The 26,671-nt window shown below is 41.5% G+C and overlaps 4 protein-coding genes across 8 annotated transcripts in view; 2 read left to right on the plus strand and 2 right to left on the minus strand.

Annotated features, from left to right (window-relative positions):
• LOC139772400 (uncharacterized) overlaps positions 1-13,550 on the plus strand; it is a 30,167-nt gene extending 16,617 nt beyond the window's left edge. For 3 of the 4 annotated variants that reach the window (XM_071706074.1, XM_071706075.1, XM_071706076.1), the window contains 12 exons: positions 575-672; positions 1,599-1,751; positions 8,078-8,203; positions 8,367-8,606; positions 9,311-9,439; positions 10,142-10,271; positions 11,282-11,404; positions 11,859-11,948; positions 12,359-12,488; positions 12,712-12,930; positions 13,100-13,191; positions 13,410-13,550. In XM_071706074.1, coding sequence (XP_071562175.1) covers positions 575-672; positions 1,599-1,751; positions 8,078-8,203; positions 8,367-8,606; positions 9,311-9,439; positions 10,142-10,271; positions 11,282-11,404; positions 11,859-11,948; positions 12,359-12,488; positions 12,712-12,930; positions 13,100-13,191; positions 13,410-13,550 — 1,671 coding nt within the window. The remainder of the gene's footprint in view (positions 1-574; positions 673-1,598; positions 1,752-8,077; positions 8,204-8,366; positions 8,607-9,310; positions 9,440-10,141; positions 10,272-11,281; positions 11,405-11,858; positions 11,949-12,358; positions 12,489-12,711; positions 12,931-13,099; positions 13,192-13,409) is intronic. The other variant, XM_071706077.1, reaches the window with a different exon arrangement.
• LOC139772412 (ester hydrolase C11orf54 homolog) overlaps positions 1-19,941 on the minus strand; it is a 39,954-nt gene extending 20,013 nt beyond the window's left edge. Inside the window, exons 1-3 of the mRNA XM_071706101.1 lie at positions 19,795-19,941; positions 19,464-19,574; positions 19,139-19,190 (exon numbers count right to left, since the gene is read on the minus strand). The gene's annotated coding sequence lies outside the window, so the exon portion shown is untranslated. The remainder of the gene's footprint in view (positions 1-19,138; positions 19,191-19,463; positions 19,575-19,794) is intronic.
• LOC139772407 (uncharacterized) lies at positions 13,901-18,067 on the plus strand. The gene has a single exon (XM_071706089.1). It carries the CDS (start codon positions 13,905-13,907, stop codon positions 15,819-15,821), a length of 1,917 nt encoding a protein of 638 aa, XP_071562190.1. The 5' UTR covers positions 13,901-13,904; the 3' UTR covers positions 15,822-18,067.
• Positions 19,942-21,632: 1,691 nt separating the features above from the next.
• Positions 21,633-26,545, minus strand: LOC139772399 (tRNA endonuclease ANKZF1). 2 transcript variants are annotated; one of them, XM_071706073.1, is made up of 13 exons: positions 26,248-26,387; positions 26,059-26,184; positions 25,232-25,429; positions 24,835-25,151; positions 24,516-24,630; positions 24,293-24,438; positions 23,957-24,182; positions 23,609-23,875; positions 23,249-23,440; positions 22,767-23,049; positions 22,528-22,669; positions 22,263-22,436; positions 21,633-22,186 (listed from the first exon to the last, which is right to left on the minus strand). In XM_071706073.1, the coding sequence occupies exons 4-13, from the start codon at positions 25,144-25,146 to the stop codon at positions 22,013-22,015; spliced, it is 2,031 nt and encodes a 676-aa protein (XP_071562174.1). In that variant the 5' UTR covers positions 25,147-25,151; positions 25,232-25,429; positions 26,059-26,184; positions 26,248-26,387; the 3' UTR covers positions 21,633-22,012. The 2 variants fall into 2 exon arrangements, with proteins under 2 accessions (XP_071562174.1, XP_071562172.1); XM_071706071.1 differs by lacking the exon at positions 26,059-26,184 and having other exon boundaries at positions 26,248-26,545.
• Between the last annotated feature and the right edge of the window lie 126 nt (positions 26,546-26,671).

Raw genomic sequence — 26,671 nt, forward strand, 5'->3', positions numbered from 1 at the left:
AAAGATTTGTAGAATCGAGAATTATCAAGGACCTTTGAAAGCGAAATTTGTACATCGATGAATCTCCATGAAATGAAATATTCATCTACGGCAAAAGATGCAAGAAATGAGACGGCATATAGGACTATCTGTTTCAAATCGTGAATCCGCGAGCAGCGGATAAGAAAAAGCTTCAGTGTGCCGTTAGAAGATATTTTCTCTGTTGAAGTGAGATGATCGCGAGCCCTAAGGGTGATAACGATATCTTCGAGACACTTGGGACTTGAAGTAACCACTCGATGTATGTTCCGCGAATACTCGGTCCTTTCGTGTCTTACAATTAGCCTTGTTATCTAACGGAAGTTCTGCGATAACCATTATCCCGACGAAGGCAACTTTGTTTCCTTCGTAGGAAGTATCCGATGTATCGAATCAGGAATTACGAAATATATATTCGAATTGATAGAACAGCGTTCCCTTAAAGGGAATCATTTTTCAAAATATTTCTTCGTAAAAGTTAAGGTTCCACGGTAATAGCCGTAATAGGTGCGTTGCTTATGGCGGTCGACATGTGCATGTTCGATGACAATTACAGGTGACGATAGCGACGGATCTGGGCAAAATGGTCACCAGAATGCAGCTGGAAAGATCCGAAGTGGCTTTTTTCATCTACACCAACGGCAACACATTAAGGTATGCGTTACTAGCTATTTTTCCAGTTTCCCTCGAGAGATAACTTGTATTTTTGTTGAAAACAAGATACGACAACTCGTATTTTGTTTTCGAGTTTGTCGCTTGTCAACATCAACCGCGTTTGATTAGACAATAATACAATTTAATTCCTTTTTCAGTTTCATTTTCTTGCATTCCTGATATATCCCGCGTAATTATCGCTCGATCAGAACAATTCCCGTTGGTCCGACCACGTGATCGTGCCACAGCGACGAAATGTGAAATCTCTTCCTCGATCGAGCGCGAGGAAGTGCTTTCCATCGCATTTCGCGTGATAAGAACGAATGGCTTTCTCAAGTCCCGCAATCGGGACGAGACGCGCGGATGCGACACGTTTCTGCAAAACAAACGCCTCACAGAATACTGAAGTAGTCGTTCGGAAAGCTGTACGAATCGATTCAAAATAAAACTGCTCAGTACACTTTGCTTATGTTGGTTTTATTTTAAATATTCTCGTGACGTACGCCCTGATCTCTTGACAGATTTTCTTCTGTAGAAACTGGGCTCTCGACACTTTTTAAGCAAAACTAAATAAGAGACGATCGAAATTTGCAGACGTCTAATGCTTCGAAACTCAAACGAAAGTGTCCAATTAACGACTTAATCTACAGATCAGTTCTGATATAAAAAATAAAGATGCAGATTTCTTTGTGTAAAATAATTAATAGTTTTCAATTTATATTCAGATGCATTATACTTTTTAAACTCTTCCCGTGATCATTATCTAAATTATCTGACAATATAACGTACATATACTTATTTCTCGGCCTTGTGTTATTTTTACGTGCTCGCAACGTACGACCATTTTGCCTGATGCGCTTAGAGACTTCGTCCCAATGAACTACATCTTCCTCCCTAATTCACTTTACCCTCTGCCCGACAACTAGGTCGAACCTGACGCAGAGATTCGCCATAACCGACCAGGATCTCCACAACATGAGCACGTGGCCGCTGGTGGCTGTGCCCAGGGACGAAAGCAAGAAGCAAACATACGACGTGGTGAGCAAGGAGGCCTTCCAGGCACGCCTGGAGGACTTCAGGTAAATCGAATCGATCTGTACGACGAAGGTCGTCTCCGAGCATCGCCCGTCACAAAGGCGACCAACAACCGTGAAATCGCGCCCACAAAATTCTGACCTTAGCTCGTTAGGTTAGCTGACTGACTCGCTCGGCTGAGTTTCGGACAGTTAAGCGAGACACGCGGAGGAGACGATAAAAATTAGAAGCTTAACGAACGACGAAGCCTGTAACGTTGAAATTGAAAACTTCGATTCGCGATTCTTACTTCGTTCAAACAATCGGCGCTTCTAGCGTTCTCATCGGGCTTGACTTAATTTTTAATTGAACGTTGCAAATCTAAAAATTCATCTAACGCGCGGTGCGTCGAAGAAACTTGCTAGACGTCGCAGCGTTACAGAAGCAAGTGCAAAAAAAAAAACGAAAAGTCAAGGGTAAAATTCCGCGTCGCGTATAACCGTGCGCGGGCAATCTTTACCTAATTAACTTAAGAGGCTGCCCCGCGCGCGCGCGCGAATATACACCCCGCAATAATTATACCGCCCCGCCGTAGGAGACGGGCGGCGACGCGACGTTCTTCGCAGGCGTAATTATTAGGACAAATTGCGGCTCTCCGGCGCAAGCGGGTGGTATCGCTTTGAGTGTTGGTAACCGGCGGTTAATTCTCGTGTTAGCTTTTACCCCTTTTCCGCGCGCGGGATATGAGCCATCCGCTGGTATGGAAAGTTACGGCGGAAGCCTCGAGTCGTTCCCTCGAGCCCTCGTCCCGACACTTGTTGAATTTCCATTCAGAGTACGAGTGGGGAATTCTCATCCTCTCTTTCGCTGTCTCTCCCTTTCTCCCGCGGGCCCGTGTTCCTGTAAATACTCGCGCAGACATCGAGTCGTCCAGCTCCCGCGAGCGGGAGCTCTCGATATCTGATCGAAAGTTCGAGAAATGCTATGGTTGGCAAAAGCGAAAGTTTCAGGAAAAGTAGATTTTCTTAATGTTTCACTCGCTTTTAATATTAATTATCTACTACCTCAATCTGTTGTGCAATATATGTTCTAAGGGAAAAGACTACTTATTTCGCTGAAAAACATCTTTGAAATGTGAATAAATCAAAGCATATGTAAAACATTGATTTGCAAGAAATCTTTGATATTAGAAATTAATAAAATGCCGAGATAAAAAAGCATAATATGCAAACTTGTATGCAGACGCTACTAATGTATAGTAAGTTTGAAAGCTCATCACGATGCTCTGAGTGCACCCGCTCTCAAAAGTTCTCCATTAATTTTTTGTTTTATTTTCTTTATTTCCTACATATATAATATATAAACATAGGAAAGTACTGGAATTTCTGGGCGTAGATAGCGACACGATTCGATAATGGAAGGTGGCGCATCGGCAAGCGATATTTCATCGTTAATGCTGAACGCGCGTCGCATGCATAAGGAGAGACCACTCCGCAGCGACGAGGCGGAGTGAAAAGGGGGTTGCTATATCAAGTGGTACATCTCGAACGTAAGATAACGCGATACGACGAGACCGCTGCGGTCGTATTTTCTCATGGTGGAAATAGGACGGGGCGAAAAGGAAAACTGACCGTTCGCTCCTCGATGTATCGATAGAGGGAAAGAGAAACGAGCGAGATATAATTTCTTATCGACCCCATAAGAGAAAACGGCGATGTATGAAAATATACGAAATTTTTTATCTTGCTGCGTGGGGTGCTCCAACTGTTCTTCAGAGCCAATGATAATGTCGCTTCAATATTTTATGCAAAAACGTACAATTCTTTTTCTCTTTATTTCTTGTTGAGGGAGAGGGAGGGAGTTGCGTTGACAGAAAAAAGAAAAGAAACGCGCTTTTAACAAGACAAAGTTGCCGAAGCGGCAGATTGTGGCGAGAAAAAAATTTCATTATTTTTAATTAGGGGCTTTAATTAGAATGAAGCGACGCCACATTTTCACCCGATAGCGCAACTAGCGATTTCTTCTCGAAAATATTGTGCGATTGCATCGACGAACGAAATGTTGCAGCTTTCGGAGTTTGCGTTTTGCAAAAGGTTTCGCTTTGACGTTTGAAGAGGGATATTTTGACGATGAAAAATTCTCGGAAAAATTCCTCAGGCTGCGTTTAAAATTTCGATGGCATTTAAGTGACGACAAATGTGACGATAAAATGCTGGCAGATTTTTGAAGCCGTGTCCTGAAATCGATTCGAGTATAGTAAATCATTAAACGCGATTTAAATACATCTCGCCATTAACATAGAAAAACTTTAACATAAAAACTTTTTAATAGAAGATTGTTTAATCCGTAATCTTCCTCATTCGAATTTCAAAACGGCGTTACAGAAACCACTGACAAAAAACACAAAGGCTTTGCGTTTTAAAAGTCTTATCGCTCTTCTGCCTTTTGCGTAAGTAAAGGAATTGACCAACGAAAGTTTCTCAATTAAAAAATTTCTTGGTCCGTTGACTTCTCAATTTAGGATTAAAAAATTCCGTCGCGCGTGGCTGACGTACTTTTACGATCGCTTTAAACGGACGATAGCGCCCGTTTAAAGCGATTTAATTAACGTAATTTCGGCGACATTGAGCGACAGGGCAATTTAATCGGAAACGCCCTTGTACACATCACTCGATTAATCCTTTTCTCCTGTCGTCTAATTATATATGTGTAGCGGAGGGTCAAAAGGCGTGGCGGAGATGAGCGAGCGGCGTGCACACGCTTTTATAACAGTCCCCCGGCGTGTCGCATTCGACTTGTCACATCGATCGACGATAAAAATATTTAACCCTCATCCCCCCGTGCCTCCGCGGCTGAGCGGATCTCGCAGATCGAAAATACAAATGCCTCCGACAATCTTTTTAACTTGCAATGCTACACTCAGAAAAAAGTGTAGCATCAGATAGTACAATTGTGAAGATCTCTTCTACAAATAATAGTACAAATAGGGACAGGGATAAATTGTAGTAAATGAGTCTAAAAAATTGTTCTAAAAAATTATTCTCAGATTGTCTGAAATCAATTGACAAACTGTTTAAGACTGTAAAATATTATAATATTAATTCGCACGTTTGTTTCACAGAATCACAGTTTTTGTGTTTGCATGTGACAAAATAAATTTGCTACAAAATTGTAGTTAATCGGTGTATTTCATATTTTCTATTACATTACAATTTAAAGTTACTTATCTGACAAAATAAGGTCTACAATATTGTGTTAACTTTTTCCGAGAGATTTTTCTCAGTGTAACGTGAGCGAGGGTGCTCTCTCGAAATACTTGGACAATATTGCCGGACTTCGTGCGAAATGACAATTTGTGGTACCGCTAGTCGTTCAGACGAGAAAAAAAAGAAACAAGACTGAGAGAAAAAAAAATCCACGATTCTATCGCTGACTTTTATTAATTACGCAATAATTGCAGGTTTTCTTGGTCAGTTACGAAACGCATTACGCAAACGAAAGAAATAATGGTTTCTTTCTTTTTCTTTTCGTGGGATGGATCGTTTCTCTACTTCGCTCCATTGAGTGAATTCCACTTTACATATATATGCGGGCACGCTGGAATCGGGCCGATTTCCATGTGTCGCGCTCGTGGCAATATTTATAAAAGGCACGTTTTTCATTCCGGCGGAGCGAAAACGGCGAGCGCGAGCCGGCGGCCTGGCAGGCACGTACGTCCGATAAATCGATGGGACGATAAAGTATCGATATGGAAAGGCTGGTTGCGCGCATCCGGTCGCTGACGGGCATGAAGACACAGAATATTTTGTACGAGGCCGCCCGCGCTCTCTTTCCCTCTGCCTATCCCTTTTCTATCGATATGACAATGCGCAAGCTGATTGTAACTTGTGTCTCGGAATTGTGCGGCGGAAACTTTAATTTCGGCCCGGTTTTATCCACGCGGCGTAATTGCAAAATACCTCAACCGTACTTTCATATCTTTCGCGTCGATTGAAAATATTGAACACGCTGTTATCGAGTATTCGCGACTACCAGCGAAAATGCGAAAGGTCACAATGCGGAGACGAAAACATTTTTCGAAGTAATTAGAGCGTTCTGAGGCCGGTTTCGATAACCAGAGTTAGCGTTTACATTCCCTTTCAAAAGGATAATCTAGGGAAAGCAGGCGTGAAACGACCAAACAGACTGGTCTACTATTCGCAGCTAAAGGCATAGAAAAATTGTGAAAAGAATAGAGATCGGCTGATTTAAAAACTGTTGACACTATCATTATTAAAAGGCAAATTCTCTTGCTAAGGACAGTTTCGTGGGCTTTGAGTCCTTAAGTAGAAACAGTGCGTCAGGTGCGTCTGCTTCGTAAGATAAATTTTCGTGCCGACGACATCGAGAGATGTATCTCCGCCGATCGAATGGGGAGAAACGGAAACAGAAATAAGGCGGAAGGACCCGCGGCGGTTATCATACGACCACGCACGCGGAAGACACGCGGCGCATCTATGTCATCCCTCGATACAGCCGATAGATAACAAGACACTAACGATCCTCTGACTTCCTCGAGCCTGCGGGAAAAGGGCGGGAATCTTGCAAACTGATCGATGCGGAAAGTCATAGCGGATTCCTATACGGACTTCCTTCTTATCATGCTCCTTATGGAATTTTTATTTGACGACAGTTATTAAAAGAGACCTTCGTCTGAAATTCTGAGATACGCTGTGTTCGTTCAATAACGGCAGTATTCTGTGTCTCACTTTCTCTTGAATATTTAGTTCTGATATAAAGATACATATATTTATCGATTTCCTTATCCGTTATAATTCTATATATTTACGTCTTCGTTGTTATTAATTAAACTGTGTTACTTTACGTAATCCTTTATTCTTAAGAAATTTTTAATCACAGAATAAAGCCTTTTTTCCTTCCTCGTATTTCGTATACACCATATTTCTCTCCTCATTTGCTGCCCGGCCAGTATCACCGATGACACCGATACATCAAAAAATTGTCTACGTTTCCTTCTGTTACTGTCATTCGTGATTTACATCTCTTTGCTCGGGCTCTTAGGAGATATTATTTCGAAGTTCGCAATAAAGCTTTTTTTATCCCGCCGTATCTTTCTTCCTCCCTTCGTCCAATATCCGCTTACTTCTTCGGTTCCTTCCCGGTTCCCTCCCTCTCAACGCGTACGTTTACAATTGAATATACCGGCAATTGAATTTGTTTACCGTCTACTCGCCGCGTTATTACTCGCGTTCGCTTCTGCCGTGTCACGATACGCTCGCGCTGCAATTATTCTTACGCATCTTCCTTCTCTGCGCACGAGAGTAGTCAATCTCAGAAGAACGCAATAAAGCTGTCTATCTGTCCTTACAATAAAGTTGTCTATCTTTCTCTTCGTATCATTGCTTCTCTTTCGTTCTCCACGTTTATTCTCTCCCTCTCTTTCTCTCTGTCTCTCTCGCTCTTTCTCTCTTGCGTTCTCTTTATGAGCAATGGAAGAGGTCGTCACACATGAGCGCGCGAGCGCCCATTTGGAGCAATAGACAGTATTTTTAGACTCTTGTCTTTCTCTCTCTCCTCTTCTGGCTCTGACTTTCTCTCTTTTTATGTATATCTTCTTCTCCGCCTCTCTCTCTCTCTCTCTCTCTCTCTCTCTCTCTCTCTCTCTCTCTCTCTCTCTCTCTCTCTCTCTTTCATGCATACACTTTGTCTATCTTTCTCTTTTCCTTCCCTTCGTCGTCTGTCCACGTCTGGTTAAATCTCGCTTCGTCGACGTTCGACGTTGCGCGCCGATCAAACCCCTCGTAACAAATGCGAAGGTCTACGTCGCTGATGTCATTATCGACCGACATTCCGCCACGTGCAAATCGCTGCTCGCACCTGTCCGAAGAATCGCGCGTGTTCTTTTTTTAGACCATCGCTTCTCGGACGGGGGCGAGATCGTCTCCAGACGAAGGTAACGAGGGAGAAAGCGTCGTCGGGATAAATATTGAAGTCGAGATATAAGTAAAGGTTGCCCGCGTCGTTCGTTAAAAAAACATATGGCTCCGTGTACCAGGATCTTCCTTTTACTTCTTAATATAATTCGTAATAATGTAAGAACTCTATAGGAGGGAAATTTCGCGGGGGAAGGACGAATGTCGACCTACAGATAATCTCGAGCGTGTGCGAACTACGTAAGATCACTGGATCAGATTATTCCACGCGCGATGCGTGACGCAATTATATTTCACATTTCACATTACGACTGTTACTTACCTGTCTCGACAAGATCGTGATTCGGAGATTACCTTCCCGACATATATATCGATCGCGTTTTATGTACGTTTAAGACATCGCTGCATGTAACAATCATCGCGGTTGAGCGCAAAGTTCGTTTGTTCGTTTCCCGCAGGCAGAAAATAAGTTCGGAGGAGAGCAGCATCTCCGAGGTGATGGCGTGGTACACGAGCGTGAACGCCGCTATGCTGGACCACCTGACTAATCAGATCAAGGAGACGGACAACAGCGGGGTGTGGAGGTAACGCGCATTATCGACATCGACGTCCCCTTAAAGATCGGGGTGGAGGGAGACGGCGGAGACAATAATCTGGGGACAATAATCCGGAGGCCGGATCTCGCGCGGGGGAAGAGAGGCGCGAGAATCCGCGCGATCCGAGATACACGGGACTCTTCCGTTTCAGGTATCTGATAGCCTTCAAGAATCTCCTGCGGAGCATCGAGAGCCTCGGTATCGCCTCCGTGGAGGGAATTAATTACTTCGGCCGCGGTCTCCTTTTTGGCGACAACTACGTCAATTACGTTCGCCACGAGGCGTTGGGCCGCGACCTTCTGAACGCCGCCCTAACGTACGTGCCATCCCTGAAGAAGTTTTACAATGAACTTACGCGCACCATGCCCGAGTACGACAAGATCAAGGCAAGGTAAAACGTTTCTCGCGCTCCCCTTTCGCGTCTCGTGATCGCGCGGCAAAATCTTGTTGGAAGAAAGTTACTTTGTCTTGCGTATAAATCTTCTGTAATATACTTAGACGGAGGAAAAAATTTGCCCGATCCTCTTTCCCGTAACATTCTTCAATAAAACGAGAAAATAGAATTTGTTTATTCTCAATAATATTTGTTCAATGCACAACACTATTATTATTAAGGGATGAAATTTAAAACTTAAGTTAAATAACATTTTGTTATTTTTAACTACCATGTGTGTCAAAATTTATTATTTAAACACAAAACAGTATTATAAGTTTAACTCCATTAGTTAAATTGACATTGTTTTAATTAAATTAACGACATATTGAGTAAGAGCAATGGCGACTTATAGAAATGATTAAAATTGACTCAAATTGAGTATAATTTGACGCTACGAATTTAACAGTAAATGATCGAAAAAAAAGGCTATACTTTGATTACATTTTTGAAAAATTACATATACTTTTTACGTGAGGATACTTATAAATTATTCTCCCCTGTATTCTCGTGAGAAGTAGATTCTCGGGCAATTTGATCATTTAGACGAAGTGTTTCGTGAAGGCGCCTTTATGAGCGTCGACGGCGTAACAGGCCGATGATAGATTACGGTAATAAGATAGCGGGCAGACAAGACGAAACGTTTTGCATTCCTTCCTTAGACGGAACGAGATCCTGCGGAATCAGAGGAGGGAATCAAGCGTGGAAGACGCAATCGCTTACTTCGACTCGATGGCCACTTACATCGACGAGCTGCGTAAGCTGCAGCGGGAATTGCGTCACATGATAAGGTAGCGAATCTTCATAATGGAATTGTTTCTTCAATTCATCTCGGCGAGACTCATAAAACAACGGGAAGCCCATCCAAACCTATCTATCCACGTGAGACGAGTAAACAGGATATTCGATAATTGACACCACAATTGGGAAAGTATCGATCTCTTGTTCCGCGGGGCGAGACGATTTGCAAGAGAATGTTCTCCTTAGAAATTATTCAACGCGCGATTAAATGTACTTTATTTCGAAACGGAGGACGTACGGTTTCAGTCATGTATGAATAAACAAATTTATTTAATTGGGCCTTAATAAATTGCAATATTGCAATCGACATTCCTAACAACAAAGCAAATTTTTTTTTCAATTTCATGTTTTTGTCTCACTGAAATTTAGTAATTCCGATAAATCTCGTACTTCAATAAAATTTTGCGATTTCGTTAAATCTCTAAATTTGGATTTTAATAAATTGCAGTACGTCAAATCAGTCAACGTTCCTAACAATAAAGCAGAATTTTTCGACATTTTGTTCTCTCTCAATAAAATTTAGTACATTTGCTTAATCTCTTGATGCCGAATAGATTGTACTCCGTTTTGTGATTTATAGACGACAATATGTTACAGTATTTATTGTCAATAATGTTTCATAATTTTGAACGATGATTTTTAAATTACATTATCTATAAAGTATGTTGATCGTATGATACAACTTTCACCAGGGATTACGTCAATTCGACGTTACAAGACGCGAGCAACAAGGAAGTCGCGGGGATCGCTATCGTCGTTCTGGTCCTGGTGGTATCCCCCATCATCATCATATTGATGCGCAACGCCGTCGCCACCATTCAGGTTTGCCCTCGGCGATTTAAAGCCGTCGATTTGATTTCCTTTCATGGTTACATCCGACTCTCTTTTATACATGACACTCGCAGTAATTTATATACAGAATGTGTGTATCGCGGGCTTCAAATTTTTATCGCGGACTTTTTGGCAAAAATTCAGAACCTGATTTTTCCTTGATTAGACTATAGCTACTTCAGGAGTATATATGTTTTACTAAAATATCTGAACGATAATTTCTGAGTTACAAGTAATCGAAGCTGAAGAACGAACAAAGTTGCCTACAAGAATATTTTTTTCAATCTACGGAAAAATAAATAATAATAACATTTTCGACGGATAAATTCAACGGTTCTTTTTATTGTTCGCCTAAATTAAGTTCAACTCGTGACAATACGATTGTTTCCGACCGTCATTTATCAAAGTTAACTTTGCACATTTTATTGTATGTAGAATTGATGTGAACGGCCATGGGAAAATTTCCCGACCGTACGTTAATTACTTCGCATCGAATCCTATAACTCGATTCCGAGCTCTCGAGGCCACGAGGTCGTCGACGAATAAACGTCGCGTCGCGTGACTGACGTCTCAATGGAAAAACGGTTGTTGAAGTCTAGGTCGCGATGAGAGAAGTTTCAGCGTCTAAACAAAAACGTTTTTATCGCTTAAAGCGATAAAAACGTTCTATTTACAAAGAAAATTATTAAGCGATATTAATCCGTCAGTCACCATTTGTTATCAACTATTCGCAAAAAAAAACATTTTTTATAAGTATTAAATCTCTTTCTGTAATACTAGAGTAATCCACTCTTTCCATTTTAAATTTATGCGCAATAAATTTATAAGCTGCTTCGCCTTTGAAGTTCTACTTTTAATATTTTAATAATTTATATTTTTCACATTGAAAAAATCTTTTTCCCTAGACACAAGAGAGAATATTCTCGCTTTTGATATCGAATAATATGATCTAACTGCTATAAATCTTTGTCTTTATAATACGTTCAACTTGCTAATTACAGATGTACGCCGCGAATTTGGCTCAGAAGGCCCGCGAACTCAAACGCGAGAAGAGAAAGAGCGACACGCTGCTCTTCCAAATGCTTCCACCTAGCGTTGCCCAGCAACTCAAGCAGACTCAACAGGTCAATCTTAGTTGTCCCGAGTAGTTATTTTTCAAGTACCTCGAATAAATAATTTACAAAAATTTAAGAATCTATAAAATGTGTTTTTTTTCCGCACCCGAATGTGGCTGCGCGATACTCGATGTTCGAACGATTATTAGAAATCTTACATCCTTAAGTTTCAATCTGCATTTTTATCTATAAATCTCAATTGTAATTTCTAAAATCACAGCAGATCTAGACTTTCTTTCATAAATGCTTTATCTTTCTAGAGTTTTTAAATCAGAAATTCTTTGATCATCAAACTCCGCAGTGTCACATTAAGCGCTCTTTCAATTTCAACTTTTCTCTCGGTCCGCGCTTCTTCCATAAAATGATTGATCGTGAAGAATAACGAGAGAACAAGTTTTTTCATTACCTGCAACCTATTCACATTCTGCGATCGGTGGATTCATAAATTTTTTTCGTTTATCAGGTACCAGCGGAGTATTACGAGGCGGTGACCGTCTACTTCAGCGACATAGTCGGCTTCACGGAGATTGCCGCGGAGAACACGCCCCTCGAGGTGCGTCCTTGCCCGTTCTGTTCTGATGGAAAATGATCGATCGATCCGAGTTTCCAAATTACGGGAAAGTTCCATCGAGCGATGCTCTTGGTTGTTGCCGCGGTGATGAAATTGCGCGCATACCATGCGAATTCCCGTAGGACATACGCAAGGACCATTCGAATCGGATGCGTAGCAATTGATCATGCATCTTCCTACGTATCATTCCCATTTTGTCGTTTTCATTATTTATCGTTACTTTCATCGTTTATCCGATTGCTCGTATTATTTATTTAATTCTATCTGCGATTATACCCAGCCAGATTTAATTTCCCATTTTACGCGCGGAATACGATGGAACGTAATGAATGATTCACGTTCAGGATATTGACGCAACACAGTGACAAGAGCCATCCGGCGTTTTTTTCCAGGTGGTGACATTCCTCAACTCGATCTACAAGCTATTCGATGCGCGCATCGAGTGCTATGATGTCTACAAGGTAGAGACTATCGGGGACTCCTACATGGTCGCTTCCGGTCTGCCCGTGAGAAATGGTAAAAGTACGAAATTCTCCCCCAGCTCCACATGTTGTCTTGAAGCATGCTCGATGTCGTAATAGTGCGGCACTTCCCTTTTTCTTCGTGCACATAAATTTCTTAGTTCCTAAATGAATAAACACATAAACGTTTTCCTCTTGCATTCTTACACTTCAGTGTTTGCTGTTCTTTTGGAGATTTCTTTCTTCGTTTAATACATCTCTTCGCGATTTCGCGTCCCTCTCAGGTGACAAGCACGTGTCCGAGATCGCCACGATGGCGTTGGACCTGCTGGCGGCTTCGTCCGTGTTCCAGGTGCCCAAACGTCCAGGCGAACGACTGCAAATACGAAGCGGGGCCCACACCGGGCCCGTCGTGGCCGGTATCGTCGGCAGCAAGATGCCCCGTTACTGTCTCTTCGGCGATACAGTGAACACCGCGAGTCGCATGGAATCGACCGGCGAAGGTATAAATAGCCAAGATTAAGATTAAGCTGTTAATGAAAATATTCTTCCCACCTTTTATTTTCTTCAAATCGATCTCGGTGGATTCCATGTATTCCACTTATATATATCTATACTATATACTATTATGTTTCAATATACTGATTAATTCTCTATGCTATTTTACCCAAGCTCTGCGAATTCACATCAGCTTAGAGATGAAGAAAGCACTCGACGCGGTGGGCGGTTTTAAAATTGAACACCGTGGCCTTGTCGACGTGAAGGTATTTTAATTGTTCATATAAATCAATTATTACAATATTGATTTTTCTGCAGTTCCCACCGACATGACTCTTTTCCGATTTTATTATATACATATATACATCGTCCTAAGGACGTTGAGATAAATTTTCAATTAATGGATAATTAATTTCTTTTTATCTATAAATTTTGGGTCTCGCTCTTCCGGCGCGAGTTTCATTTCTGGCTGTGCTTTCTCCAGGGCAAGGGCCTCATGGACACGTACTGGTTAGAATGCAAAGACGGCGGTATCGCGCGCGCTGCCGAGCTCGATCTGCCATCGTTCTTCGAGGACGTGCGACCGGTCTTCATGCGACGCCTGCGTGAGGAAGGCACCCTCTGATGCGAGCCGTATTCTCGCCGGGACCTCTGGTACCTGAACCGACGCCCGAACCCGTGTATCGTCCGGCTGTCCCAGCCAAATCTGATCGACCATCTGAAGCGACCGGGCCAGGGCCGCAAGAACCGGTTGTCCACTCCGAATCTGCACATCACCCCCGTCAAGGCGCCGCCGCAATCGCAATCGAGCATCGAATCCCAGGATTCGGGCACCTACGAGTGCACCCGCTCGACCACCCCTTGTCCACCGAGTTACTCGCCCGCGAGTCAACGCAGCCGTTACTCGCAGCCGAACCTGCCGACCCTGCTGATCTCGTACGATCGGCGATCGGGCGGCTCGCCAGACCGTCGCATCCGCATGTCACAGCCGACCCTCAACTCCAGCCTGAGCGGTATCAATTCGTTTAACTTCGTCGGCATGCACCGCGGCAGCGCCGGCGGTCGTCTGTCTTACACCAGTCTGCGTGCCGCCTCGGGCGACAACAGCATCAACGAGGAGGAGAGACTGTCGACACCAAACGTGCACGCCCTGGGTGGTAGCGGAAGCCCCCGTGGCAGCCTGACGATGGAGCGGAGTTCGTCGCGGCTGTCGCAGCCGGACGTACGCCGATTCATTCTACGGCAAGATAAACGCGAGCGGCTGTCGCAGCCCACTCTCGTCACCGGCGATTACTATCCCGGTCGGCAGCAGCGACTATCCCAACCGTGCCTCAGCAGCGGCGGGATCAGCATGCATTCACCCTCGCCGCCACCCTACCCCCTCAAGCACAAGAGATTCGGACCCGCCGTCCTGCAGGCAAGTCAGCGCGACCGTCTGTCGCAGCTGGACATCGGCGCCAAGTATCGAAATATCAAGGACCTGGGAGGAGGAGGAGGAGGCGGCGGCGGCGGCGGCGGCAATCTCAGTGCCGCGCAGGTCAAATTCAATCGCGATCGGTTCTCGATACCGGAGCTGGAGACGCAGAACGACCTGCGGTTGATCGCCGGCACGCCCAAACAGCGCTTCAGTTTGGACAGCCAACTGGCGAAGCAGCGCTTCAGCTTAGACAGTCAGGACAGCTGCAAGTCACGGCTGCTACCGATCGCTAGCTCGCCGATCTTCGAGCATCAACAGATGAAAACCGAGGAGCTCATGGGGCTGACGTCTGACAGATTGAAGAGTCCTACCTGCGAGGGTCTGCAGAGCGTGATCGTCGCGAGCACGTCACCGATCTTCCCGCCCGGCGAGAGGCGATTTCTTGCGCCTGACTTCCCATTCACGGGCAGGAAACCGTCCAAGTCACCATCGCCACCCAAGTCAGAGGTCTTCTCGTTCGCAAAGTCGGCGCGTTCCGGTAAACCACCGCCGATTCCAGTCCGGGAGAGGATGTCAGTGCCGGAGATCAGGAACTCGAGCTTGCGCCGACTGCTGGACCCGCCTGCCCGGCAGCGGCATAGCATCGCCGGTGGTCTGAGGCAATCGCTGCTGTCGCCGGTGAAGCTGCCAGAGTTCGGCACCGGTGGCAGGAAATCGCCGCGATACTCGATCGACGACGCGCTCGAGAAGCTGAAGAGGATCGAAAAGGAGGAGAATCGACGGAACCAGGAGGCGAGCGAGAGGCAAGGAATCAAGGAACAGGATCAGCAACAGGAGAAGGAAACGAAGCACATTCAGCGGCACTATTCGTACACATATGAGACGCCCGGCAGCGACGAGAGCGGCAGCGCCTCGACGCTCGGCAAGCTGAGCGTTGGCGGGACGCCGAAGCGCAAGTTTCTCGAGAGTAATTTCGACGAGAACGAACAGGTGATCACGACGGTGATCGAGACGGAGATACCGATGATCTTGCCGAGCACGCCTGGCAAGTACGCGAAGAAAGCGCAGGCGTACTCGAGCGATACGCCCAAGTGGATCCGGAAGTACCTGGAGAACGAGAGTCCAAAGGTAGTAGGCAGAAAGACCTCCGCCACCGACAAGGACCAGATCGTTAGATCGAATAGCCGTAGAAGCAGCCGCAGAAAGAGCTCGCTGGAGTCGATCGAGGCGATGACGAAGAAGCCCGAAGAGAAGAAGGCACGCTCTAAGTCCGCCAGCTGCGAGGAGAGGATTATCAAGGACATCGCGGAGCAGAAGGGCGTGAGAGAGACCTACGTGAGGATCGTGCCGTCCAATAACGCCCAGCAGGAGAATAGATACGAGGTCGGCGTGGAAACCACCACGACCTCGTGGACGAAGACCGACGGTCGGGGTCTCTACGGCGACGACACCGACACAGACGATTCCACGTCGATTTAAACAAAGGCAGGAGGTTTCGCATGTCACCGCCATGAGAGGAATCCTCGGTCTCGATCGCTCTGATTACCGCCATCGCTAAACTGTTGATCGGGCTCAAAGAAACGAAGAGAATCCAATTATTTTGACAAATGCATCTCGGAAAAAATGTAATGGAAAATATGTTAGTCATCTTGCAGATTTTCTCGAAAACTACTTAAGAAAACTTCAACCATAGTTTACGTCATTGTAAAAATTTATATTAATAATAATGAAAATGATTGGAGTGATCAAACCATGATTCTTTAAAATTTTGAACGGATTTGTTTCGATCATCATTGAATTATTAATACACATGCCATTAATACACTGGCTATTGTTATTTTCACAAGTATATCAATTGGAATAATTAATCAAATAATGCATTTGATATCAATTTATTTGAATTATTAATTATTCAACAAAAGTTCGGTAAAAAATTTTAGAAGGAAAATGTTTCATTAGTATTACATCGATACGGTCTCTTGAATTTTTGGTTTGAGAATTTCCGTCTACAAAAATAAGGATGAAAAATTTAAATAAGAAATCTTGAATCGGAATATTATCGTTGTGTAATATATTCAACAAGAATCTTTCAGTTACAATTTACACAGCTGTGTTACGTAAGGGACTGAAGAGAGAATGTACACTGCGTGTACCTCAAATCAGTGAAACGAGAATAGCACAAGTCAGACCGCGATCAAGGCAGACACGAGGAAGACCTATATACGCAAGGAAAAAAAAATGATCTCGAATAGAAATCTCCGATATTTTGTACTTAATACGCTGCGCTCGACATCTCGGCGGGATGAACCGGAAGTGAAAACCGATTGCGGATACCTATTTTTGCACAAACAGAGAGGACCACGATACGCGCGATACTTCGCATGCATTCAGCCTAAATGATACTCAGATCTGTGCTTCACTGACTTTCTCGATTCCGAAATAATTTCTGCTTTGTATATATCTCGAATATCCAAGAGGGAAACCAGAAAGGATAATATAGGGCGATCGAAGAGACTCGCGATACCAAAAAATTTTCTTCTGATCCTCGTTAAAATCGTACGATACAATGATCGTTGGATCCCGTTCATCAGGTCTTCGATCTGCGTGTGTTTCAATCGAATTTCCAAACAATCGCGTGAGACCGTTCGATCGTTTTGCATATAATGTGTATTTTGTGCACTATTTTTATCAAGCTTGTAGGGACTAAATGTAAAGACAGTCACCTTGTACATACATCGATGGAAAGAGTTATAATATACTGTTGGATGTCGATCGTTGCTGAATTTATGAGATCGTTTAATCGTCTTGAACGTACGAACTTATTTCTCGTTGGAAAAATATTTTTCGCTTGCAAAAACCGTGCCGGATTTCCGTGATTGTATATTGTACTGTTAATCACAAAATCAATTTATTCAGGATAATGTGCAACGCGCGCGGGCGAATGCTCGTTTTTGATGATACTAGTCATTATAACATGATTTTACGAGCAATCGGATATATATGTAGGGTGCTTCTGATAAAATGCCTTTGCAAAGATTTAATTAATAATTAACAGAAGAATAGAGTATATATTCTTTTGGCATTTGCGATTTTTTTATCTAAGTAATTTTATATTGTTTTATTTTTACTTTTAAATCAATTATATTAAATATTAATGTTTGACGATCTATAAAGCACTTCTTTAAACAATTTCATTAATACCTCAAAGTTTCTAGCTTCTTAATCCAATTTTTATTTTTAGACAAGCTTATCTGTCACACACCATTTATGAATAGCTAGAGAAATTTTAAATAGAAGACGATTTTAACACGTTAAGTCTTATTCATTTATATTACTCATACACTTATTACCTATTAAAATTGTATTATTTGATATTATTTTCAAGTAAGTTTTTCCTGATCACCAAAGTCTGTCTCTCTCTGTTTGTTAAGAAAAATATTAGAGATACGTTATACTTAAGCACCCTGTATGTATACACGCGTAATGCGCGAATATTCCGATACGAACGTGAATGTGTATTTGAACGTTGAGTAGTTATTATTTCCTTTAGTAGTATGTCATTTTACTCCTATATACATGTATTATATGTACGGCATTTAATACATGAGTAGAGATGTCAAACATTAGTCGAAATATGCATAGAATGATAACGTTATACTTTGTAAAAAACGTGCCCTCTGTGTACACCCGATTATATATAGAAATATATAATCCATATTGTTATAGCCTGAAAGAATTCTTCAAATCCTTCAAGCATATCATTTATCTTTTTATATCTTTTTACAGCTTCGTACACATTGTTAAATTCACATTTTTTATACACATTTTTATGCTATATAATTTTCTTACGCTCTTGTTTCTTTGTCTTGCTTAAAATTAATTAAGAAACCTTCCTCGAGAGTGGCCACGCCGGCGTTTTTACTTGATACTGTTTTTCTGGACTCCTTGATACTCTATTCACACCTATTTTCAACGTTGATGGAACTATTTGGCATACCCATTTTCTGGCACTACCGATAAAGTCTTCTCACTTGGTACGTGTCCGTGCTACGCCTATAATTTTCGTATTGAGAAACACTGCACCGACTACATACATCCCGTTTAACGCACATAAGCTGCGGTCCACTTAACACTACAAATGCTTCGAAGCATTTCTCTTCTCCTTTGTTTCAATAAAGAAAGAAGGAGAAGAATGCTTCAAAGCAATTGTAGCATTAAATGGACTGCAGCCATACACACACACACACACACACACACACACACACACACACACACACACACACACACACACACACACACACACACACACACACACACACACACACACACACACACAGGTGATGTACTCGGTGCAATGTTTCTCAACGAAAGTGCTAAATAATTCCAACGTTGAAAATAGGTGTGAGTGGCGTATCAAGCAGTCCAGTAAAACGGTATCAAACAAAACGCCAGCATGGCCGCTCTCAGATTTCCCTCGATTACACCAGAAAAAGGTTCACTGGTAGCTCATGATTATATAGTCAAAGGCTAGTACTGAAAATCTATAGTTTACGTGACGTAAACTATAGATTTTCAGTACTTACAGTGAATATCGGAAAGTCAGAGACTGGCCATAGAGTCAGGCAACGGATGTATGGATTATGGAATGCTATAGTTATGTGTCACATCCTTACTTTGTTATCAAATTGCATACATATCTAGATATATCTAGATACATTTATCTATATATATGGTATGTATATTTAACAAGTTACCACACATCCGTTACCTCAATAAATATGTTAATCGTCACTCACCGACCTCGATGCGCAACAGCGGAATTATATCTGCTACGTAGCTACGTTGATTCTGTAACATACAAATATAAAATTCGTATTAAAACGGTGTTCAAAAAAACCTAATGTTTTAAAGCATAATTTCTATGGCATCAAACTTTTTATTCATCGTTATTCATTAGATATTTATTTAAATAATTATACATTTTCCGAAAATAATCTTTAAAGAATCAATTTTTACAAAATATTAAATTACTCCTTTTTATCTAACTTATTTCTAAATTATAAAACAAAAAGGCTCAAGCAACAAAAAAATTATCTATACAAAATAAAAAATAATATTTACCGTAAAGTTGTTCCACTGGCGCCCGATGCCTCTTCCAGGCCTCCTCCTTTTCTCAGGTTATCCTCCGGGTTGTCAGCTTCCTCGATGTGACACTTCTCGCGTCGTCATCTTCTGAAAGCATATAAATAAATGATTTGATATAGAACTCAGACAATAGAAATTAGAAAAAAATACTTGTATCTAGAGTTATATCTTACAATTAATAAAGATAAATAGTTACATAGATATAAAAAAGAATTATGGAAATAATTGATTCTTGGTTATACTGTATATTGCATCTTGCATCTGATTTATTATATATATGTGCAAAGTTAATGCATGTTATATTTACCAAAATATCAATTAAATAAGTCGCGACGCCACTCGTCCCGAGGCCGATCAGTTCCGTGTCCGCTCCGCGTTCTGGAATTCTGGAAACGAAAGAAGAACGTCATCAATATAGCGGAGGTGCTTCGTCTCCCGCGCGGACAACTTCTCGCGCCAAGAGCGCCATGGCGTCGCTATGCGTCTCGCTCTCAACTTCGCGATCATGAATTTTCCGAACTGAGGGAGCGAGGGAGCGAGGGCAACACTTGCAAGAAGTTTATTTGCGCCATGCTGGCCTCACTGATCACCAGTTGGAATTACTAGCGCAGTGCAAAAACTTGAAAAAGATATATTTTGAGTCTATGAAAGTTCATACACTTGATAAATATTCCGTTATTTTCGAACAATGTCCTAAACTGCAAGAGTTTTATCTCATATACTGTGATATAAACGATCAATTGGTTAATCAATGGAAAGAGAGATATCCGCATGTGTCCGTCTATACATTCCGCTAATAATTTTAATATAGTTTTTGTTTACTAGTTTAGGACACATCAATTTACTTTTTACTTACGCTTACTTTTTAAATTTTTATACTTACAAATTTACTTTGTAAAAATTATGTGGCAAATTAGGTGTAAAAGAAGTTAATATCTAATAAAAACAAAATATTTGATTATATTTATTTATAATTTCCATGCATTTTTCTTATTTCTAATAATAAATGCTATACGCGGTGCCACTAATAATGACGAAATAATATTTAAACACGCAACTTTGGTCCGGTATCACGTGATACTATATGTAAGTCAAATGGATGGGTAATAAAAGCGTCCAGTTGATTAACTAAAAATATGCAATTAAATTTTAATATTACATGTACAATATACAGTAATTAAACCTTTAATATCGTAAAAGTATATTATATAAAATTACATTTTTAATAAATAATATATCATTCCTTTCGGGTACATCATTTGATATAGGCTGCGATTCGCTTATTTATATTTTATGTTCACAATTTAATATTGATTTTGCAAAATTGCATACTTTTAAACGAAAAATAAAGATATTTCAAAGTTGGAGAACCGAGTACATCACATAGGCTGCGTTCGGAAACGTCACCCGAGTGCATACGAGTATACTCCCTTCTCTTTTTATCTTAGCGAGTTAGAAGGAGAAGGGAGTATACCCGTGTGTACCCGGGTGACGTTTCCGAACGCAGCCATACATACATGTGACATGTGTACATATATGTATGTATATATGTATGTATGTATGTATATGTATATATACATATATATACATATTATCCAACAATTATAAGCGTAGCACAGACATGCACCAAGTGGGGAGACTTTATCGGCAGTGTCAGAAAATGGATATGTCAAATAGTTCTAACGTTGAAAATGGGCGTGAGTGGCGTATCAAACAGTCCAGTAAAACGGTATCAAGTAAAGCGCCGGTAAAACTGTGTTCGCAAATGTCCAACAACAATATTGAATTTGTTTCAAACAACGGTTTATTCGATATTTGTTACATTTTTGCAGCAACAGTTTACGTCTGGAGACTCCATTGATGTACAGTTTACATATTATTGGTGGAAACAATTTATACACATCTTTACTGCAAAGACACCATAAAACATGAATCCTGAACGGAGTTATAATTCATTGTTTATGTAATTTGTGGCAACAGTATATAAATTGTTTTCAGCAATAAATTTGCATAATTTTACACACTCACGTTTTGCTATCTGGAACATTATACTTAGTAAAAAAACGTGCCATCTGTGTACATCTGATCATATATAGATCGAGATATAAAATCTATTGTTATAGCTTGAAAAAATTTTTCAAATCCTTCGAGCACATTATTTATCTTTTTACATCACTACATCTTCGTACACATTGTCGAAATTCTTTATGCGCCACATAATTTTCTTACGGGGTTAAGTTTCTTCGTATTTCTTAAAATTAATCAAGACTTCCTCATCCTTACCTTCTGAGAATTATCGTGCTTTATTATAAAATAATATTCTGAAGGAAAACACGATCACATTGTGAAAATTCCTTTCTACATTCAAATTATTATAAAACAAATTCTACGTGAAGTTGTATGAATAATTCGGTATAAATGATTATACATGTACAGTAAATTGCCTGTAAATGCAGCCTCTCGCCAATCGCAGTCACGAATGAGTAATTGTCGTAAAAGTTTTCCTAGCTAGACATGAAGCACCATCAGATAACATATTTATTGTGAAGACGATGCTCCTTGAGACACGGCATTGAGCAGAAACGATTGGCGTTGTACTCGAAAGGCACCTTATCAGTCATATCGATGGCGCACTGGAAGCATCGCGACACCACGGTGTATCCTTCGTTCAACATCCGGTTCTGCGCGACCAATGCTCTCTGCAGAACGAAAGGAAAGAAATAAGATATCAGAACCAACACCGAGTAAAAAATTTCGTATAATAACGCGTTTAACCTTTTCTCTGTCGCTGAGATTAAGAAACCTCTGCTTCTCATTTTCCTCCTGTTTCTTCAATTCAAACTCCTTCCTCTTAACTTTCTCTTTAAAACGCTTCAACTTCCGCTGCTGTCTTTTCTTCTCCGTCTCCGCTTGTTCTATCTCATCGGAGAGTGGCCCGGGTATTTGAGACTGTCGAGCATTAAAACATATATGATATAGCTTATGGATAATAAGACTATTTTTCGAGTATATCAATGCAATTTTCTGATATAAATAATACCTTTTGATAATTGAACTTGTCCGGATTAGCTTCCATAAATCTTCTAAACGTATTTCTAGTCTTCTTATCGTTTGCAGCGACATAAGGGGTCTGTAGTTTTTTATTCTTATTGCAAGGATCAGATCCGATTTCTAGTAGTAGCCTATCGACAAATCGAATTACGTAAAACATCGTTAAAGTTAAGATTTCGTTAAAATTATAAAATTTGTTCAATAATAAATAAAATGTAACGCACGCACCATACTTGCTCGTGGTGTCCACCGAGTGCCGCCAAATGCAGCACCGTATTGCCGTCCTCATTGGTATCATTAACTAATTTCGCCACGTCGTCCGTGTTCACGAGAGTATTGTTGGATGTGGCGCAAGTGTCCGTGATATCTTTCTTGTTCTGCTCCTCTTCGCACTCCTTAATTTTAGCTAACAAGTTATCAATGACCGATGATAGCAGATCATTATCGCCTCGCTTACAGGCACTCCATAATTTAGTTTTAGCATCCGACAGCACTTCATTGTTCATCTGAGCTAAAAATAATATAACATAAAACATTTTTAAACAATAAAATAATAAAGTATGTATCGATACATTTTTCATTTTCCCTTAATTTAATCAGAAAACCTTTTTTTATTGTATAATTTAAACTGTGAACATTTTTTTAAGTTCTTAAATTATTGCGAAGAGATTACAACTTTGATGTAGATTATCTATTAAAGAAAAACTTACTGTCTTTCTTCACTTTCTTTTTCTGCCGATGAGCCTTCTTGTTCTTCATGTATCTTGGCACAGTATCTTGAAACGCTTGTAAATTTTCCCTAAACGATACCTCAAAATCTTCTTCAATTAAAGGGATGTCCAATTGCAAATTTGTATCCATTTCGGACTCGGAGGACGATTGAGCTAATCTAACAATAATATCTGTAAAACAGAAATAAAATTATAGAAAATTTTTCTATAACTCAGCACAAATATATAAAAATTTAATTATACAAGTGATTATTTTTCAACAATAATCACAGCATATCTAGAATTAAAAAAAAATTGAGAATCCCATAATTACTCATGTTTTATATTAATGATGTGTACCTGGCAGTGGCCGATTCGGACTTTTCCTCGGTTTCGCCCTATCTATATGTGGACGGGAATTCCGATGTTGTTTCTCCGGTGTAGATTGCGCAGGTGCCTTAATCTTATCATTTTCTTGCGGATTGCCATTACTACCGGCATTAAGATTATACTCGGTAGCAACTTCTCCCTCGGGTATCTCGCTCATGATCTCCGGTTTGGAGACCTTCTTACGTACGGGCTGTCGCGGAGAATTGGGGAAACAGTCTGTGAAATCCGCAGCGGAGCCTAAAGTACGGTATTACATAAAGTAAATTGATCGATACGGATTGAATATGAATAAAATTTAAATGGTGAGCAACTGTTTACCGTAAATCTCCATGGTGCTCAGTATGTCGTATACCCTCTTGACTTCTCTAAACGTTGCTCTTCGAGTAGGGAATGGCAGTGGTCTTATTCTAAAATCGTTCTTATCTAAGGGAGGATTTTTGCCACCGAAGAGCACCGTGCGATTATGCGGACCGACCGCTCGGTACAAAATAGCCGATGAATTGTTGATGTGCATCGACCATGATTCTAATATCTCTTGCACATGCTAAAAGAATCGTCGTGTTAGCTTGCAACTTACCAGACAGTTTATTCGCATTAGTCGTTAAATGATTCGTTAATTTCTACAGAACTGTGGAAATATTCAAAAGTATATACCTGAATAAGCGATGCTTCGTTATATCTTCGCAAACTGGCACCAGCGCTTTTCGCGTGATTACCATTCGTACGAGAATTCTGAGCGAATCCTTGCTTTGCCCGCACAGTGTAAGAGTGGAAGGTCTTGTGCACGATAGCCTCACCATCTGTAATATATATCAAAGCGAGTGGATGTAACAATTGTGCGCATCAAAAAAATAATAAATATTCTTAAGATGCGTACCCTCAAATACAGCCGCAGCAAAGTGTCCACCGCCAACCATGATAACCGTCCATTTGGTCTTTCTGCCGCTGTCCAATGCCTGAGCGATCATCTCGGTGTCTTTCTCAGGAATGTCCTAAAACGTAATTGCATATCTCCCGATCTGGCAAGTACAGAACACACCAAGTGACTCTAACAAAGTAGATCAGGTTTCAAGATGATATTTCGTGCGCGTGTAATTTTTTCACAAGCGCACGCAACAATATCGATAGTATGCGTATAGATTTGCTAGGGACATCTCTATAATTGACGGCAATCCAGCCAACGATAACAAACATACCTTCTTGTGATGCAGCAGGCACCGATAGATGCTGAATATATTGCCGTCGTCGTTCTCGAAAAACACCTTGGTGTGACGACTCGCAACAACCTGCAGCTTCCGCTCCTTGGACATTTCCTCGTTGTACTCCGTGTCCGAAATGTCCGACTCGATTATCCTCCCACGTCTTTCTGACGCCTTTCTGGACTTGCCAAGTCCAGTCTTACTTGACGGCTCGTTCTTAGTTTGCTCGTTAGACGAGGTCCCAGTCTCCGAAGTACCAGCATCGTCCTCGTTCTCGGACTCTACCTCGCTACCGGACAGGCTAGACATGTCGCCTACAAAATTTCCACATGCCTAACTTTCTGCACAGCTTTAAAGCTCGCATCGTCGCCGTGTACTTCATCTCAGACTGTACCTTCGCCGGCCAACCTATTGAAGCTGTCCTCGTTAACCGACTTCAAACCATTCAGATGTTGCTTGAGATTATAACGATGCCAATCCAGCTTGTAGTGAAGCCTCTGTTGCACCTTGTCCTCAAACTCGGCACTACAGTGGGAACAACACAAGGAGTCGGACACCACCAGCTGGCATAATAGCTGCTCGCTGTCAGGCACTGCAAAGCAGAGGAAACACCATATGTGAAATGTTGTCAAACACAGATATTTCCTGTATTTTTCTCACTATTGAAAAAATAAAGATAATGCTTGCTGATTTTTTAGGATAATCTCATCAAAAATTAATATTCAACTTTCTTCAATTCCTATAATTAAGCTTTATAGCTCAAAGAGACTCGATATTATTAATTTCCTGATTGATATCAGATCTAACTGATTATATTAGATATGAAGACAAAATTTTCACATAATAATCCTTATAATACTCTAATTGTATCGACGATTATCATCGTATTACACATTTTTAATATAACTGTGAATTTTAAGGTACAGAATGTTAATGTGGAAGCAAATAATCTTTGTTACATCGTGTAATCTTATCATAACAACATATTAAATAACATTTAACAATAGCATTCCCAGAATACGAATTCTTATAACAGAAGAATCATTGCTGCTGTTAAATTTAAACATTTTTAAACAAAAACTAAGCTCCAACATGCACATGATGCACATCATTTCCTCTATGTCTATTGTCTATGCCTTTGAATCGATCGGTCTATCAAAAATGTCAAAATCTGACAATGAAAATAATAACAAACGTAATTGTTTCAAAAAGGACAATTACGTCTCTCGAAAATATAAGCCTGCTCGGTGCCCTGTCAAACATCATGTACGTCCATCTGTTCTAGCTACACCTTTCTGCACTCAATCCGAACGTCCGTGTCCCTCCCGTTCCAAAACTGGAGCAGATCTATTCAGCAGAAAATAAATAAACGCCAGAGTTCCTCCACCTCGTTAAACATTCGCGGCTCACCGTAGGAGGACGGCGACTGCATGCACCGCGCAACCTTGATTCCCCGGGTGATCCGGCTGAAGTCGTCCAGGTTGTGGATCTTGTAGACCTGGTGATCCGCCGTTTTCGCAGCCTCGGCCTCGGTCTCGGCCTCGCAGGTCGGACGCGTCTCGTTCGCCATCGTGGGAAACTGGGAAGGATCGAAGGATCGAGGAAGGACGGCGGAAAATCGACGAACAACGAAGAGATTCACCGTAGCACACGCGTGATAACACACACCGTGCAACACCGTGTAATGTGTACTGACCGTTTCGCCGATTTGCGCAAGCTCCTCGCGATAGTCGCGATTGCGTCACCCATCGCGTGTACCATCCTGCGCGAACACGTCGCCGTCGGGCGGGACATTCGAACGGGTTAAGGAACATGCATTCAAGTATACGCGACG

This window comes from Temnothorax nylanderi, unplaced genomic scaffold (genome assembly GCF_030848795.1).
Source record: "Temnothorax nylanderi isolate EJ_2023f unplaced genomic scaffold, tnyl_v1.0 TNYL_tig0049_pilon, whole genome shotgun sequence".
Lineage (NCBI taxonomy): Eukaryota > Metazoa > Arthropoda > Insecta > Hymenoptera > Formicidae > Temnothorax > Temnothorax nylanderi.

Bases quoted from the DNA above. Each gene is read 5' to 3' on its own strand.
- LOC139772407 (XM_071706089.1), top strand. From the start codon at position 13,905: ATGTCACAGCCGACCCTCAACTCCAGCCTGAGCGGTATCAATTCGTTT.
- LOC139772399 (XM_071706071.1), bottom strand. From the start codon at position 26,407: ATGGCGAACGAGACGCGTCCGACCTGCGAGGCCGAGACCGAGGCCGAG. The intron at 25,430-26,247 runs GTGAGCCGCGAA...TCTGCTTTGCAG, and splicing joins GCAGTCGCCGTCCTCCTACG to TGCCTGACAGCGAGCAGCTA. The intron at 23,050-23,248 runs GTAAGTTTTTCT...TATTATTTTTAG, and splicing joins AAAGAAAGTGAAGAAAGACA to CTCAGATGAACAATGAAGTG.